This window comes from Mirounga leonina, unplaced genomic scaffold (assembly GCF_011800145.1).
Source record: "Mirounga leonina isolate KUSES-001 unplaced genomic scaffold, KU_Mleo_1.0 Mir_173, whole genome shotgun sequence".
NCBI lineage: Eukaryota > Metazoa > Chordata > Mammalia > Carnivora > Phocidae > Mirounga > Mirounga leonina.
Window position 1 is genome coordinate 5,193,501 of NW_023270447.1, and position 18,922 is coordinate 5,212,422.

The 18,922-nt window shown below is 41.0% G+C and overlaps 1 protein-coding gene across 1 annotated transcript in view; it reads right to left on the reverse strand.

The window, feature by feature from the left end:
* Window positions 1–16,876, reverse strand: part of NTNG1 (netrin G1) — a 315,404-nt gene extending 298,528 nt beyond the window's left edge. Inside the window, exons 1-2 of the mRNA XM_035017896.1 lie at window positions 16,593–16,876; window positions 9,068–9,771 (exon numbers count right to left, since the gene is read on the reverse strand). Coding sequence (XP_034873787.1) covers window positions 9,068–9,313 — 246 coding nt within the window. The 5' untranslated portion in view covers window positions 9,314–9,771; window positions 16,593–16,876. The remainder of the gene's footprint in view (window positions 1–9,067; window positions 9,772–16,592) is intronic.
* Window positions 16,877–18,922: the final 2,046 nt, after the last annotated feature.

Below are 18,922 nucleotides of genomic sequence, written 5' to 3' on the forward strand. Positions count from 1 at the left end.
GTAGGAAAAGAAATTCTGAAATTTTAAAAATGGCACATGAAAAACTAGTCTGCCCATTGATCTGGTGAATTAAAACCAAAGTAGATTTCACACCAACCACTTTATCAAATTAATTATGTTTCCGTATGTAACTGTTTCCAAAGGACTGATTGTCAGTGAAAAGGGGTGCTTTACTTAGGGCAAATGACAACTTTTCCAAGTTCTTACATGAGGACCAAAAGATATGAGGGGGCACTTAGATGAATTTTTCTCAGTCCTGAGATGATGGCTCATCATTCAAGAATACATAAAATTTCCACAAAATGAAGGGTGTACAAAAGTCTCTGAAACAAGACCTGTTCTTCTGGAAGAAAAGATACTCACATTTTAACTTAATCAACTGACAAAAAAATGGTGTCTGTTTAAAAGGCCCAAATTTACATGTTTTTATGTAAATTTTTCAGCAGAAAAATGAGAAAAAAGGCAAAAAGTACAAAAACTACTACAATTAGGAATAAGAAAATTTAAATGGCCAAGAAACATATCAAAAACCTACCTAGTCAACAAGTAAAAAATACAGCTTTGAAAAATTAAATGTCATCTCACCTTCCAATATCTCCATTTATCAATAAAAATGTTAGAAGTTATTATCTTAGCAGAAAAGGTTTTAGCAATAAGGATAATTTTATCATTATTCTTTTTGGTAAAGTACACATTTTTGCTTATCTGCTAAGGCCCTATGTTAGAAGAAAATTTAAGAATATAATTTCCAGCATTGATGAGAATCTCATGCCTACCACATTTTTATAAAATGCTTAAAAATAGAGTATACTAATCAACTTTCTGGAGAAAAATCTGACTCCAGTCAAGAGCCTTAAAGCATAAAAACCAAACAACTTAACTGTCTAGAAACAGAAGATTGGTTAAAGAAATATCCATAGTAGAATACTACACAGCAGTATATCTTAAACATATAATGTTGAATTAAAAAAGGAAGTTCTACAATGATGAGCACGGTATTTTTCCATTTATTCAAAGTTTCAAAAACAATCCTATTTATAATCTGTGAATCACAACCAATATATAATTTTCAATTACTTGTTAAAGATGAAAAAGAAATATAAAGGAAGAAAAACATATCAGAGGGCAGAGCACATAGGATGGGTAAGTACTTGTTTGTGAAGCTTTTGCTTTGGTTGTGTATGTGGATAATGTGTGTTTAATGAGTTGTAATATAAAATGTATTTCTCACTGTGGATCAATTTAAAGCAAGCTTTAAAGCCACAAGTACAGTTTACAAGGTGTAATTTGCTCATCTTTAGCTTGTTGCTCCTAAAGAGGTCCCCTGACTTTGTTCTCTACTACGTGGCAGAAGCCGTCTTCCTCCTCTCTCTAGAAGCTCTCTAAGAGAACATAAAAGCAAGGCCCACAGAGAGGCGCCTGCCTAAGTCACACATGCTGATTTCAGTCCCCATGACTGACATATAGAATTCTATTTCATTCAGTAATGATTCCATCCTTGAGAACACAGAATATAGCCCTACTCTTTAGCATCAGCTAAGTATGATATAATGAGCTTGATAATCTAAAAACATGTGCGTTTAATATGGGAGGTTTCAAACATGGGAGAAGAAGGATATGTTCAATAAAAAAGATTATACTGATATATGTTCATCACCGCATATAACCAATAGAAAAAAAAAAAAGCAAAGAACATCAAGCTGTCAAGGTGAGAGGATAATTAAATAAAATATTGTATATCCACATAATAGGATATTTATAGCTATCAAAATCATATATCCTAAGAACACATAATGATACAAGTAAATGCAAAAACTGTAGTAGTAAATGAAAAAAAAGGTGAAAAAATGTATGTGATATGATTCCAATTTTGTAAAACAAAATATATATATTTAGAGAGAGAGAGAGACTTGTAAGAAATATGGCAAAATGATTTCAATGTTGTGTGTTAAGCTCTTCTATTTTTTCCAAATTTTCTATTTGGAAAAATACATTTAAAAGATTCAATTAGAAATGGAATTTGAAAATCCCTCATATACACTTTCAGTGTTGGAATGCTGAGTAGATTTAGCCTCTCCCATCTCTCTTGAGAACATCATCATAAGCTGCCCAAGTGCAGTAGCTAAATTTTCTAGTTGTCTCTTAATTTGCAGAGGAAAAAAACAGATTCATGATAAAAGTTCTCAAGAAATAGAAAATATTCTAGAAAATCAAATACTATATTCAATAAATTGATCAATTAATAAATTAAAAACATGTTGTTATTTATCTGTTGCCTAGGAGTATGGTAAATGCTATGAGGTAGAAAAGCAATATAATGTGTAGTCTCTGTTGAGTCCCAGTATACAGTAGGCTCTCTGCTACATATCATCTCATTTAAGGAGTAGTGATCAAGGGGCACCTGGGTGGCTCAGTCCATTGAGCACCCAACTCTTGGTTTCAGCTTAGGTCATGATCTCAGGGTTGTGAGATCCAGCCCAGTGTTGGGCTCCCTGCTCAGCATGCGGTCTGCTTGGGATTCGGTTTCCCTCTTCTTCTCCCTCCCCCTCTGCTCCACCCCTTGATTTCTCTCTCTCTCTCAAAATAAATAAATAAAATCTTAAAAAAAAAAAAGAGTAGTGATCCAGATAAAGAGGCAGGATACAATAAACACATGAAACAAATGTGCATGTGAGTGTATTAATCAATAAAATGTGATAAATGCTAAATGATGCCATATAGTGCAGGACATAGGCAGGGCAAATATATACAGTCAAGAAAATGATATGAGCTGAAATTGGCAGAAAGTGTGTATAGAGAAGCCAACTTCACATAGACCTTGAAGGATGGACGGAATTGAGGTAAGTGGAAAGGAGCACAGACTATTCCAAGCAACAGGAATGTCCTCTGCTTGTCCTCGCAGAGAAAACACATGAGATGAGGGACTTTCTGCGTGATGACACTAGTCCTCAAAGTCAGAGAATCAAAATGCCAGCCTAAGACCCATTCCATGCACAGTCCCAAAGCTAGAAGAGCAATCCCCCCACACAAAGTCTGGAGAATAAGCCTGAGAGACCCCAAAACAATCTGGAAGGGCTATGGTATTTTTAGGAGATTGCTTCTCACACTTCTCAAGTGATATTCCCCTAGATTGAGAGCAAACAAGACTACTCCTTGGGGGACAGAGGAAGTAATTCAAAGTGATCCACTACAAGGCACTTACTATGTTCTCACGTTTCACCTTTAAAAATCTCGCATTTGTGGGTTCAGTTAAATGCTTCCCCTAATCTTTGTGTAATATTGGAGCTTCAGGTAGATGAGCCATGCTCATCTTACTCGGCATACTCCACCATCAACTAAGTTAAAAATACATACATATATACACACATTATATATATGCACACATATATAGGTCTAACCCAACAGGTTCTATGATTTTTTGCTCCTCTTCCATTCTGCCAGATATAAGGTCATTCTACCATTAACCAGGCCACTAGGCTATCATTTAAACACTGTGCTTGAATCTGCCCCACCCAGTCTTTTTCTATCTTTTTCAGATGCTGTTTAGCATTAGGCACTTGACTACCAGACAGTATTCTCCAAGTGGCCCTTTGATATGCCACAAAATAATGTTTCACCTTTAAATTCTGAGCGCTGGCTTTGCTTCTTTGTTCCCCCATCCTCTGAGTACACACTACCTCATATTCATTTTGCTTAGGACTCTTCTTTACTTCCTTTGGAGGCAGGGAACACATGCTATTTGACTTTGATTCTCACCACCACCTATTGGTTTTGCATGTGCTATGTGCTCTGTTCACTTCACCGCATTCAGTAGCCTGGAGTAATATTTGTGAAGCATCAGCCCATCAGCGACTGGGGCACTTGTGCACATAGAGAACACTGTCTGAGAACATTTAGTGACATGATGTGGTTTTAAGTTTTGTTAGACCCACAGTAATCTTTCCCAGCTTCCTCCCAAGCCCCCCCACCGCCCCCATATACAGTGCATGCTATGCCAATGAGCTTCAACCCAAGTGCAGTAGTCCTCTGCCAACTGATCACTACCCATAAGTCCCTTGGACGTGCTATAGGGTCCCAATGGGAAGTAATGGGAAATAAAGTTGAATATAACCAGATTTAAAGACCAGGTAGAGTACTTTAGACTTGATGCAACAGATAATAAGGAGCTCTTGTAGGCTCCTCAATAAAGAGATACTTGCTACAGGGATATATCAAAAAGATTGATCTCCATGAAACCTAATTCATTGTGAACGTGAATTAAACTTTTCTAAGAAATAAATAATGAACTAAATAACAATGAAGTGTTAATAATGGAGGAACCGAAAGTTTTTTAAAAAATTCCATTCTGGGATAATTAAGGGATAAATCAGTTCAACTGAAAGATGTCACCGTTATTAAAACTTCATTCATTTATTGAATTATGTTTCATGTGAACAGAGTATACTTTAAGATTATTTGATTATTGGGTGCCTGGGTGGCTCAGTTGGTTAAGCGACTGCCTTCGGCTCAGGTCATGATCCCGGAGTCCTGGGATCGAGTCCCGCATCGGGCTCCCTGCTCGGCAGGGAATCTGCTTCTCCCTCTACCCTCCTCCCTCTCATGCTCTCTGTATCTCATTCTCTCTCTCTCAAATAAATAAATAAAATCTTTTAAAAAAAAAAAAAAGATTATTTGATTATTATATAAGTCAAGGTCATTTCCAGGTTTTGGAAAATTGAAATTAATGCCTTGTCACTGAAAATGGGACTGAGTTTATCAAATCAATTTCTCAAAGGCCACCTGATAGTCACCAGATGGCAACTGTGCTGATGTCAAATTTGAAATTTAAGTTATAGATAGCCCTGTGACTATGCATTACCACTCACTCATCCCACTGGGTTCCTTTAATATCATAAAACACAAAGGCTTTCTACTACTTTCCTAAATTCCATTTGAACAAAATGAAATATGTTCTATCCACAATGCTTGCAATAATTAAAGTCTTTTTTTTTTTTCTTAATAGGAGTCTATCTAGCAATAGCACAATATGGAATGATCGTTAATAGACCTGGTATGGTACTTGAATAAATGCCTATCAAGAGCGAGGGCAACCATTAGTAAATTTCCTAAAGAAAATCCATTTTCATTTCAAATTCTGACATTTTATTTAGAAAAATTACACCCTTTCTTTTAATTATTTCAGTAAACATAATGAGGGTATTGCTAACTACACCTCTGAGTACTTTATTTTCTCCATTCTTTTAGTAATATGAGTCTACTTGTAATTAAAGGCACACTGCATTAATGATGCCAGGGGTCTCCAAGGGAAACACTTAATGTCCACCTCATGATATTATGCCAAAATTACATGCACAGAAGACTTTTTAATAATCTTTGTTTCCTAATTTAGTTTTGATTGGCTCTGAAATCCACAGCAGCTCTCGAGGGTTCACATTTCCATAGCCATCAGCACTTCCGCACCATCTATTGTACGAATGCACATGACTTCTCCCGTCTGCAGGCTTCTTTTCAAAGCTTCTGTTTAACTTATCCAGAAAATTAGCTGCAGGCTGGAGATAATTACAGATAATTTTGCCATTTTTAAGCCACTGGGGTGTTGCGTGGAGATATGACAGCGAAGTTTGTCTAAACACAAAGAACAAGTCATAGCTTTGTGTTGTCACTTCGGCTTTACACGCAGGTTCCGATCATCCTATTTGCTCTTTATGCAAATTGAAACAAATTGTAGTCACTAGATGATTTATGTTTTCTGACAAAGCTGTGCTACGGGAAGCTTTTATGTGGCTGGGAAAAGGACATGATCTATACTAACATATTATCCCAGCCTAAAAAAAAAAAAAGGAAAGAAATAGCTAAACCTCTTCTACCTCTCAGATTCTTCCTCCTTAACAGAGATACCTCTTGGGCCATCAACAACTTAAAAGGAATATATTAAATTAAAAAGAAAATGTATGGTCTCATACACAATTCATGTGTGTGTGTGTGTGTTTCCCCTATTCTACTCTCATGCATAGAAATATCAGAGTGATCCCATAAAATTAACATTCATAAATGCTGGTAGTATTAATACACAGCAATTTAAAATCACTAGATATTAAAGAATTATTAAATAGGTCATCCAGGTTAGGAAGCAGAGATCTGTTATCAAATGGAATCATGTGGCCCTTTTTCCCTAAAATTTCACAATAAACTAAATGCTGCATCCCTGGATGGTCGCTGCCGCATGAGGATGGAACACGTGCAAAAGGCAGCAACTGTGGTTCTTAATGCATTGACAATGAACTATGGAAACTTCAGGGTGTTTCTCTCACCAAATGTCCCCTCGGTGCTCAGAATTGTTATACTCATAGATAATAACGGAGTAGGTGATTTCTGAAACCATTCTGCAGCAAACATTTACATATAAGGGCTAAGTAGGGACGGTGCTTATATGGTAGCAACACTGATGTAATGGGCCATAACGACTCCGAGGGAGCAGGTATGGGTGCGTGTGTCAAGGAGGAAAGAACGTGAAAGTCGTAACACAAATGACTTTATGGATTCCCGGTAGACCTTGGGCTAAGGAGCACCTACACAGGTCTGATATGACAGCATCCCGAGACAGCTTTACAGCCTTGTGTCAGGAACCCTTTCACTAAAGAGTTTTATGGAAAATCCAAAACTACAGAGAAGAAGTGTTGCTGTATTAGGCCATTATCGTTGACTTGGCATATGATATGCATACAAATAGTCCCAAAGTCTGCATTTAAAGGATGGGTTATTAAATCTGCTCTGCCAATCATATGCATATTAAGGAGTCCAAATTAAGCATTGATAGGTAACATCCCACAAATCTTACACGCTCCCTTGGAAAACAATTCTGCCTAGTGACAAGCTTAAATGCACCAAGGCCTCCAAATACCTGCGTCAGACTATGACGTAGCCTTTCAAAAGACTGTCTTGTGGATTTGGGGGTAAACGTATAAAGTATTCACGTTACTGCACTTGAGAAAGCTGAAGGATATAATTTTAATTCTTTTTTCTCTTTTGGTCTCTAACATCACATAGCTAGTGAACTGGGAGGGAACTGACTTGTTTAAGAACTTCAGACCACGTCCCCACGAAAGGCGGGCATGAGAAGTTCCGTAACGTGCCCTTTCCCACTCATGATAAGAGAGGCACGCTGAAAACACCAAGTGAACCCTTCCACATGAGGACAGGAGCAGGGCTCAGCTAGCGCTCTCTTGCCAGGGGCTGAGATCGAGGAAGCTGTGCATTTAAAGCACAGGCTGAACACACCATACTGGGCCGATGTGGGTGGAAACGGCACTCTAAAGAAGGAGATCTGGTATTTTACTTACATCTGTCAAATATTAAACAATTCCAGAAGAGGCATATTGGTACAAGTGTCATGTAAGCCAGTAGATAGAGCTAGAGTGTTCTTCATAATATGAAGCGCTGGCCCAGAACTCATTCTCCTGACGTGAGGAGTGGAAGACTCCACGACCTATCATCTGCACAGCAATTGCACCCCAGATTTGCAATGAGATTTTAAATTTAACCTTTTATGAGAGATTATCAAACAGCTTCTATAAAGCCAACAAATGTCCCTGCTCTTTTACAGACTTACTATAGTTTTGCTAATGTGTTGGAATAAACTCCTCTTCTGGAAGTTTCTGGTTTCTAAAATGTAGCTTTTTTTTTTGCAAAGCGCATACCTGTTTCCCAGAAAGATGGGTCCTCTCTTTGAAATATTTAGTCTCGCAGGGCACTTTAGTCATAGTGACACCTAATAGGCAAGCTCTTTTTCTCACTCTCCACAAAATCAGGTTTAGACCATAATTCAAACCAGTCCCCAAAGGCACTTCTGAAAAATGGCAAGCTGTTAGCTTTTAGGTAAAAACACTCTTTATTGCTCAAAATTGTTTCCTGTTAACAAAACCTTTTCCACAGTGCTAGGTCTAAGATGATCTTATGCTAATTTAACTCACTGGGGACTGTGAACAGATGCTACTTTGATTAATAGTTTCACTATGCTGAAAATGCCAGGCCAGGTTCAAGATAATAAAGTCAGGTAAGAATACTATTAAAATCTGCCATATGATTATATCTGTTATGTGGAGAGAAATGGGATCACAATTCCAGTATCAAATAAAGACCATCTATAATAAAAAAAAAAACAATGACATAAACCAAATGAACATACTGTCTGAATTCTTTAGCACTTTGATTTACATCATGGTAATCACCAAACTCTTTATTAATACCTTATAGGTAAACTTTCAGCCACGTCCTAAGTGAAAATTCAATGCATCACTCCATTGCTATCTTTGCACCTAGGATTTAACTCTCCACCCAGGAAAAGACTTATGTACACCACAAGAACAAGGAAAGGATGGTATCTGAATTTGTATGCCCAGGTCATTACTTTCCATGCAAATATGTTTCCAACATTCCAACAGTCATATTTAAAACACCCATAGAAAACTGTGACCCTTGCAAATAAGGGCCTGCATGAGTTGACAAATGAGACTTTTCTGGAGGCATTAGCTCCTCTCTCCTTTGCTTCTCTTCTCACTGTTCTCCTAACCAAGGACTTCCACATCACAGCAGTGTCCACATGCGAACAACCACGAACTCTAATCTGGCCTCGAACTATGAAATTCGGGGCTGGCCTTACACAGGTATGTGAAGAAACCTTTGTGTTTTTAAAGTCGGTTTACCAGTGGATTTTATCCTTCACCATGGTGCATATGACCTAGTCATATTCCCAGACTCCAATCTGAAATTTAACCTTCAGCTGAACTTTTTCTTTTATAATTTATATACAGTACACCTGTCTCAGTGGAAGCTTTGGTTTGTAGGAAGGCAGAAGGTACATTCCAGTGCATCAATCACACTGTGACTTGTAATTCCGGGTCCTGCAAGCCAGCCTCCATTGAGAAGGAAGCGAACCTGTTAGCGCAGATCTGCCACGCACAGATTCAGCTCATTGCATGAGTCGAGTCTTTACCCTTACCACATTTGTACACATGTACGACATGCCCCCACTTAATATGAAATAGACTATTCCAAAGGGTTGCCTCACCATTGCACAGAACGTCTCGGGAGGGTCTCCACAGGTAATGTCCGGAGGATCCAGTTTTACTTTGAGATATTTGGTCATGTCCGTGGATTCCGGCTGACAGGCCATGTAATCCCAAACTTTCCCTTCTTCTGTGTAAATCTGAGTCTTACACACATCATAATGTCCCCATACCAAAGGGTAGGGTTGCATCACTGAGGACACTGTAACCCAAAGGGCATGAATTGACAGGAATCTTGACAAATACATATCTGAATTCTTGGCAATCCTCGCAGTAATAAAGCAGGGTTTGGTTATCTGTGAGCTATGTCTACTTTACATATACATATATGTCTATAGATTCCAAATCTAAAAGTGAAGGGTCGATATTGTGCGTGTTCAGGTATATTGAGGACTTTGGTGGAAGCCTAACATAGTTGTGCGTTAGGCGTTGACAACAACTTGCAGCTTTTTTATTGTCCTAGAACATAGCTATTAGACTCGGGTCTGGTTTGGTTTTTGTAAAAGATGTCCAGTGGCAGATAATGATTTAGCAAAGTGATGGCTCTCCTGTTGTACGTCCGATAACCCTGGGTGATCCTCAGTGCTCACTGCTCGCAAGGGATGCTCAGATGCACTAGGATATCAGTATCTGAAGCAAAAGGATGAGTGTCTATAGCCGGGTGTCTGTTTCCCATCAATCATTCTTTCCTTCTGGCACCAACACCCTTTAAGAAACAATAAGAGTAAGAGTTATTGCCCCAGAATCAATGCATTACAAACTGTATGATATGTTGACATTTGGGAGGTTTGATGCAATATAAAGCAAATTGGTGTAATATGGATAACCTTTACTCTGCTGCTTTGCTAGAATGAGCAAACCACAGAAATCACTCACACTGGGGAGAATTTTGATATGAAGGATTTAACTCTTCCATAACAAAGACAGATGTGCGTGTCCCAGGTGAGTTACAGGTTCTCGCTTCAAAAATTATATTTCCATCTTGACAAAACTGAGAGCAAGCAGCTAGATTTAAACATTTCTCATGGACTGCAGTGCTAGAAAATCTTCCAGGAGAACAATGGGGGAAATGAATGCTTTTATAACAATGACAAAAAAGTGACAACTACTTCTATGCCTTTTGTCTATTGGCAAAGAGACCCTAATAATCTCTGAATTCCTTGTACATTTCTTAGCTTTTGTTAGCTGGAGTGAAAACCAGCATTGTTGGCACAAGTCTGTCCCTTTGGATTTGCTCATTATATTGGAAGAATTTAGCCTCTTTTGTTTAGTTGCATTTAGTGATAAAGATAACTTGCCTCTTCTGAAAAAAAATACTCAGAAATAAAACCAAAGGAGCAAATTTTCTTTTCACAAGACTCTTCTATTTTCTTACATCTTTTTATAGCCATTACATCTGCATTTGCACTTACTTTCTGTAACAGAAGAAGAGAATTTGTCCCAAAGGCGCATATTATATGCTGCTTTAAAACTAAAAGCTCTGTAGTACAACGCACAATTTAAAATGCACACATAAAAATAGCTGAGAGTGAGTTAACAGGCCATGAAGCAGAATAATATGGCACTAATTCTAAGAGAAAATAAAAAATACTGTTTAACAGTACTTTGGGTTAACTGATAATGCAGCCCCCACAAATACGGATACTAGTCATTGGTGAGGTGAACTGGCAACTTTTCTCTTTAGAAACCACTGTCCAAGTCTAACCAAACAACAATATTTGGAATCCAGGTGTAAAAAAGAGGTATTTGTGTAATTAGTTGGTTCGTATTGTCAGAGTCCCAGTAACTGTTTTTTTAAACAACTGAAAAAGGCCAAAAACCCTGTAGTTTAGAAAATACCATCATAGACCCTTTAATTTACATTAGGTGGTTTAAATAGGGAAGTTTGCTATCTTCAAACAATATTATAAAAGGAATTCAATATATTTAAATAATGCACCATCTTAAAATGAACTCAGCCACAGAGACTATGAAATGCCAACGGATGGTTGAATAGTGTTTCCATAGCAAAGTAATTTATAATAATTGCTTTATGGATGCAAGTGCAATTTTCATTATATTCAATTCATAAAATGTTATCATACAGCTGCAATTTGTGATATTTTCTGTTAGGAAAAGTGTTGAATATTTGAGTTCCTATGAAGCAATAATTAGCAGTTTGTCTAAACATGTATAAACTGCAAATTTGAATCTGCCTCCTCCTTATAACATATAGATGCGTTGGGCACATTTTGATATCTTAAGCTAAAAGGAAAGAAATCACAGGGAAGCATGTGTTGTGGCTACTAAAGCCTTAATAATCTGTAAAGGTGTTAAAATAATACAAATGCACATTTTCTAGATGCATTTTTCAACGGCGTTTACTACTTCATTATAACAAGAACAAACACTTTCATGGAGTGTGGGGGAGCTGGGCGTGAAACAGAAGAAGTGTAAAATCTATTAGACTAGAAATTATTAACTTCAATTCTTAGGTTCAAATACATAGCAACTTCTTTATCAAGAACAATATAATCTTGAAGACCAGGGATGAACTGCTCTGAGTTTGAATTGAGTGAAAATTATGAGTTAATTCTAATACTGTTTTTAAAATGTGACCCTAAGTATATATTTGAATGCTCCCTGAGATTAACCTTCACTTTTTTTTAACGAGTAAAGGTTATCCCCTAATCCGTTTATTCTTCGTAACTCTGTCTTTATCCACATTTTGCCTTACTGCAACCACAGAATAAAGGATGACCACCAGATAGATGTATGTGAAAAATGTGGACACTAAGGAAATGTATGTGAACCTGTTACTAGTTTGACAGAACAGCAATCCCAATATAACGAATTCTCATTAAAGTATAGCAGAATTATAATAATGGTCATTACACAGAATTATGGACTACACCATTGATCGAATTTAGAGAACTGACAAGGAAAAATGCAGAGGGGTGCAAGATATTTGAATATTAGGCAGTTGCAGGACTGTGCGACAGACATTCTTGACAAGAAGCAGCCAATTATAGCTTAAATTTCTGGCACATAACCAGTTGTGATTAATAGTTTTCCATTACATTACAGACATATTATTAATGTATTAAAAATGTCAAGCTTTGGCAAGCACTAATATGGCATGGCTCAGTTAGTCTGCAGAATTTACATTTAATGAGCTCCCATTGACACAGAAAAAGATATTGACCACAGCATATTACAGATCAGGAGCAGAGGTCACTAAGCTGTTCTTTAACATAATTGCTTAATTTCATTCTAATTTTTATATTTGTAGCGTGTATTCTAGAATGTATTCTTCACGTCGGGTCTCCTCACTTTTCTCAGTGCCACTTACACTTCAAAGAAAATCCTCTTAATTTAAAATTAAGAAGAAATTAAATTTATGAATTTCCATGACACAGTGGAAAAGAGTCCTCTGTCAAAATCGGGAATTTGCTACCTAAGTATAATTATGGAGTTTTCAAGGAAAATAAAATGATATGAAAATAGAATATTATTTACCCCCTCACCTCTATTGCTTAATGGTACCGGTCCCATCTGGCTATGCTTTTAACCAGGCTAAAATCATCAATAGCTTCTTAAAAGCTAGGTCATCACAGCAAATAGCTAGGCAAACGAATGATGAGAAGGACGGTCGACGACATTTTTGGGGATTCAGTATACTAAACCAACCCCTTCTGGCCCATAACTGAACTACTTGCCAAGTAATGGGGGCTTTGAATTTGTCTCAGGTGTCCATATCACCTAAATGTGAGCTGCTTCCGAGGAGCTCTGGGCAGCCCCAGTTCCAGTTCTTTGCTCTGCAAACCTTGGGAACTCACTGTTTTCAAGTAATGCCATCATCTCTACCTATGCACTAAAGTGCTGAGAAATCCTCTTTGATAAAAATACCCATTAATATGCTATGAGAACTCCATAGACTCTCACTGGTATATAAATTTGCAGAGCCAGTGTGAAAATATAAAATTATGTCATGTCCTCAAGTTGATAGATGTTATTGATCTGGACTAAAGGGTCTGTAACATGGCTTTGCATCCACAGGACATCTTTTTCCAGGATTCTGGAGCTAATTCCCTTCCACCTGGGAATAACTTTGGAGAAGGTATTTCACAGGCCCTTTCTCTCATCAGAAAAGAAGCCTCCCAAAATAGTACATGGGAGTAATAATGGTCAAAATTATAGACAATTACATTCTTTAAAAAAAATGCCAACTTCATCAACTGAGAGGAAGATATTGACAGTAAATCTGTTAATTCTAGCTCATTGGTTTTATCATATAATCTCACGAGGAGGTGGGGGTGGTAGTATTAGGCTATTTATTCCAAAAATACTTAGCTCTTTAGGGGCACCTGAAATAGACAGCTATTGGTTCATTCCTCATAGACATTAAGAATTTTAGAAATATGCATGTTTCTGAATGGGAAGGAACAAAAAGAACACTGACCATAATCACATTTCATTGAGTGAAAATTATAAAGAGATAAAGACACCCCCAAATTCAATAACCTACCAAAATTAGCAGATTCCAACACTCTCGTAATGAGATTGACTAGACGAGATATTTAAGATACACTGAATGCTCTTTGCATTTATTTATTGTTGTGAAGAAAGCATTTTCTAGTCATCTTAAATGGGAAACATTTGCTTCTACCCTTTTGTTAACTGTCTTTCAAAATATAAGGAATTTAACATGTACTGAAGCATCATTGGCATATTTTACTCATCCTTGATTGGGTATTATGAGCAACTGCCTATCATGAGATTCTTAATAAAACCAAATAGCACACCTTCGTATTTGAAAGATCTCGGTTTTCACCGAGAGAAGAATGATTAGAGAAATCAGATAGCATATACTTGGCAGGATGTTTGGGGATGGGATAATCCATAAAATTATTTCAGAATCAGTTAAGTCTAGAAGAAATCTGGTATTTCATTACCATAGAACAACAAATCTTTCCTTCTTGTGTAGGGAAGTTCAGACATCCAAGGTTTCAAACACACATTTAAGAAAATCTACACCCACCTGAAGTTTTGAAACCAAACTCTGGGTTCTGAAGATAAAATTCTTTTTTAAAGTATGCTACATCTCTTACTGATATGATACACACACACACACCTTTTTTTGTTAACATAATAACTGACTTTCTGAGTTGCATGAAATTTTCTTTCCAAGCGACTTGATGCTCTTGTAACTCTAAAACTCTCCAAATCTTTACAACACTTAGAAAACGTATCAACTAAAGGCGTAATCATTTAAATTTTTTGACATATTACCTGTTTTTTTTTTTCAGAATAGTAATGGAAGCAGACAAATAGTTGTGCCAATTGCAATTATACAAAAGGAAACTGCAGAATACATTAGCGTCGTCCTAAAAAAGGTAACCTGAATCACTTTAACACACATGCCCTGTGAAAGCTGACAAAACAAAAATCTCAATAGAAAAAAAAGCTTTGTCTGCAAATAAGATAAACAGCTGTCTTACAAAATTTTAAGATGATCTCTCTTAAATTTCATAATAGGAAGTATAACCACATTAATAGATACATATGGAATTCTGAATGCTCTCATGTTGCTCTTTAGTGGTGAAATAGATGTCATTTCATGGCATCCAGAAGAGAAAAGGAAATATATCCCTTACATATGTATGCCGGAACAATAAGTGCAAAACACTTGATGCATTTTTTTCTTTGTATCCTGATCCACATGCAAATACTCAAATTTTGTCTTAATGAAAAACTGGAAGTTGCTTATCTTCCAAAAGAATCTTGGACAGTTACTGAGCTGCCGTTCCTTTGCCAAAGAGAAAGGGGGGTGGGTGCGTGGGTAAGACATTCAAAGTGACACAAAATACTTAATGAAACCTGAGGTTGCTAATTCCCCACAGCTTAGAGATGCTCTCAAGGGCTAGACAAATCACCAAAACCTTGTCCCTTCTCTAAAGAGAGAATTTCTGGGAAACTTTTTCTAACGAGCTTAACCATTAAGTAAATTTGAACAAACGATTTTGTTGGAGGATTTTTCTGGTTAATTTCCCCCCGTTTCTGTAAGCCAACTTTTAGTATTTTCAGTCATAAAACAGGGCCTTATTTCTCGAGCAAATCTACTGCCAGATACACCATATGTTTAGTGGAATTCTGAATCTTACTCAGAATTTTCCATTCCAAAGATTGACAAACTGTTATGATAACGAGTGTCTCCATGACCATTCCGAGTACAGAGAAGAATGGAAGAGGAGTCGGGTTAACAAAAGCTTCTGCTCTCTGGGAATCTATACCTGATGCGATGATGGGAACGCAACCTCCGACTCTTCCAAATAAAGTTGCTTTAAAATCCCCGCTAGGAATTTTCCCGCAAGCCCTGCAAGATGACAACCTCCTAAGTGGATGGGGTTGGGGGGTGGAGGTCCCCGGGTGAGGTTACTAGAATAAACAGCAGAGGGCGCAGTTTCTTTTTTTATCTAACTTTTCCCGGGTATGAATCACTTAATTGGTTATTTTGGGCCCAATAATATTCGGGATTATTTGTATTATATATAGATATCCACAGATCCATAGAGGACAGGAATTCAATGTCCCTGGCCGAATCCCGCAACCGATTAAAGTAATGCCAGTAAAGAACCCGAGAAAATATTCCAAACAGCATTCCTGCACCAAGTCTGGTCCCCTTTCAATTCTGCCTTCTCCCCAGCTGCACATCACGGGATAGTAATGCTTTAATCTCGCACCAATAACGGAGATTAAAAGAAGGGGACTTCAAAAGCTCTCAGTGTGGCCACCAGCTCCACAGGGCCGGCAAGAGGGCAAGTTTTCTCCCCAAAGCAGACAATTGGCAAAAGGGAAAAAAGAGCCCTCCCGAGCGTGGTGCGCGCCGGCTGTCTGTCAGTCCGTCCACCGAGGCACCGACCCAGCGCCCAGGCTCCGGAAGCAACACACACACACACACACACGCAACCCGCTCGGGGCGCACACCCAGGAAGACCCGTGTGTGGGTGTGAGAGTGTGCGGGCTGTGTGCGCGCCGCGGCTCCGCGCGCTGCGTCCTCAAGGCGCTTCACAAAGTTCGGCGCCCACCCGGAGCCTCCCTCCCGCCGCTGGAGCGCAGTGGGGGGCGGGGAGGGGGGCGGAGGCAGGCTCGGAGGGAGGGAGCCCGGGGGAGAGGGGCCAAGACGCGACGCGCGGGTCGCCGGAGGAGGGGGCGCCGGCTGCACTTACCGTGCGGCCCGTTTGCCCTCGCGCCGGCCGGGAGCCGACCGACGGCGCGGGGCGGCGGCCCTGCCCAGCCGGGTGCGCCTCGGGCGGCGGCCGCAGCAGCTGAGCCCGCGAGCGGCGCACGGGCGGGCGGCGGCAGCTCCCGCCGAGCGTCCTCCCGGGCGCGCGAGGAGCGGGAGGGTGGGCGGTGGACCCGAGCCGCCGCCGCCGCCGCCGCCGCCGCCGCAGCCCCGGGGTCCCGCTCGCGCCCGGCCCGCGGTGGGAGAGGACTCTGCGGACCCGGAGCCCCGCGCCGGCCCGCCACTCCCCGCCGCTTACTTACCTTCGCCGCGGGCCCCTGAGGGGGAGCCTTCCTGCGCGTCGCCCCCTCTCGGAGCCCTCGCCGCGAGGGGGAATTCCTTCCCGTTGACGTCCTCTTCCGAAATGCAAAAGATCAGTGACTTTGACAGGTAGATGAGGGGGAGGGAACAGGGGTGGGCGGAGAGGAAGAGAGGATGAGAAAGGTGCCTCTCCCTCCAAAAATATGGTGATATTAATAATGAAATCGCAGCCTTCGGGAGGTCTTGCCAGCCCAGTCCCCCGCTTGCCGGCTCTCCTCCGCGCCTCCTCGCGCCACTGCCTCTGCCACTTCTCGCTTTAAACTTTTACTGGGGATTTTTTTTTCTCTATTTCTATTTTTTTCTCTCTCTCTCCTTTCATTTATTATTATTATTTTTTTTAAGCTGCAGGACGATTTCCTGATTCCCGGGGATCAGAACCAGCGGCCGGGCGGTTCTACCTCGCTTGGCACAGCTTTCATTTTATTTCAGATGAAGACGTTGAGCTTAGTCAGAAGGGACATAAATCAGGACAATTATTAGCATTGGCGCCAAGAAGATCCTCTAGTAACAATTTCGCCCGGGCTTCCTTCTCGCATTCCTCCGCTCAAGTCAGAAATGTCACTGCACATAGCGTTGATGGCTGCGAGACGCGACGCACCCAAAGTCCATTTGATGAAATATACATGGCCCACGACGCTTCTGGATTGCGGTCCCCGGGCTCCCCGCCCCCGCCCGCGGCGCCGGGCCGGACCCGCTCCGAGCCGGCAGCGAGCTCTCGGCAAACTTAGGGGCGCGTGCAAATTAAAGAGTGAGCGCGAGGGCCGGAGGAGAGAGAGAGACGGAAGCGAGCCCGGGGAAGCCGCAGCCCTCAGAGGGGTGGCATGAAGGTTTCACTTAAAAGCAGATCTTCTTCTGCAACTGCCAGCAAGTGGAAGGATTGCAAACCTTAGGCTACCTCGAGACCTGGGCGCTCCGAGCGGTCCTAACTCCGTCCGGCTCGCTGCCGCTGCCGCTGCTCGGGCCGCCCGTGCCGCCGCTGCACGACCTCCCCGCGCTGAGGCTCTGCGACCACCTTTCACCCCCACCCCCACCCCCAGCTCGCCCGCGGAAGCGCCGTTTCCAGTAACTCTTCACGTACCATCCACTCGTGCCCCCGCCCGTCCCATCCCTCACTCCTCGCTCTCCTCCCCCAAACCGTGCCTAAGCACACCCTCGCCCCTAGCAGTGATCCTGAAGGTGTTTTTCAACCAAAAATTCCCCGCCCTTGCCAGCGGCCCCTAGGGCGCAAGCCTTGAACCTCCTCATTTAGAAATCCATTCTCCTGTGGAAAGTTGAAGTTCAAAAGAGAGCCGTGCATGTCACGTCTCCTGGCTTTTCCCAAGGGGGTAAAAAAAAATACCCCGGCCCCCAAGACTTCATGCCCCACCAGTGGGGGGCGGTGGGGGGCGCTCAAACTTACCTGAAATCCCTCTTAGCTACATACTAACGTCAAAAAAGAAAAAAAAAAATCCAGACTTAGATAGGGAGAGACTTTAATTAGAAAGAAAGACTATTGCAATACAGAGAGAGCTCTGATCTCAGAAATCTGTGAGCATTTCAAACCAAACAAAAAACCTTTTGTATGGTACGGGGAATACGCAGTAAGGGAAGGTTGGGCAGATGAGAGGAAGTAGATGGAAGGCATGACTGACCTGCGGGGTTTGACAAGAAACGCTTCTCTGTGGTCCCGGGATTTGGGGAATAAGCTGACAAGGAAACATGTTCTGCATTTTAGTGCTTGCTCAGATTTTTCAGGCACGCTAACGTTCAGGGTTGGGTGGGGAGGAGAGACGCCTGATTCAAATTTAGTCAAGGCAAAGCAGAGGGTAAAAAATGGGCAGTTGTGAACACTTAGTCACCAACTACACACCCCACAATGAAGGCACAGAGTAAGAGCAAGGGGTCACTTTTCTGCAATGGCTGGGGGTGGGAGGTGGTGTCAGAAGGGTGTTTGGGGGAGAAGGTTGTTGAACTGAGCCTATAACCAGACCCTCTTTGGGTCCCAAGCAGCCAGGAAGGAGGCAGGGATTCCAGGCATCCAGCCCCTAGACCCCCCAACGCAGAGAGAGGCCCCAGTGAATCCTCCTTCCCTTGACTTTCTCCAGTGCAGGATTTTGTGATTTCCTTGCTTTTCTCCCTCCCCACCCGCCCCCGCAACTCGTAGCTTAAGAGTTACCTAAAGGGTGAAACTTTCTAAAGTCATGCTTAGACAGCGTTCATGTGTCTGTGCTCCTCCAGGGTTGAAATATACTGATTGTATGGAGCTGCCACTCACCTTCCCTCACAGGCCCAC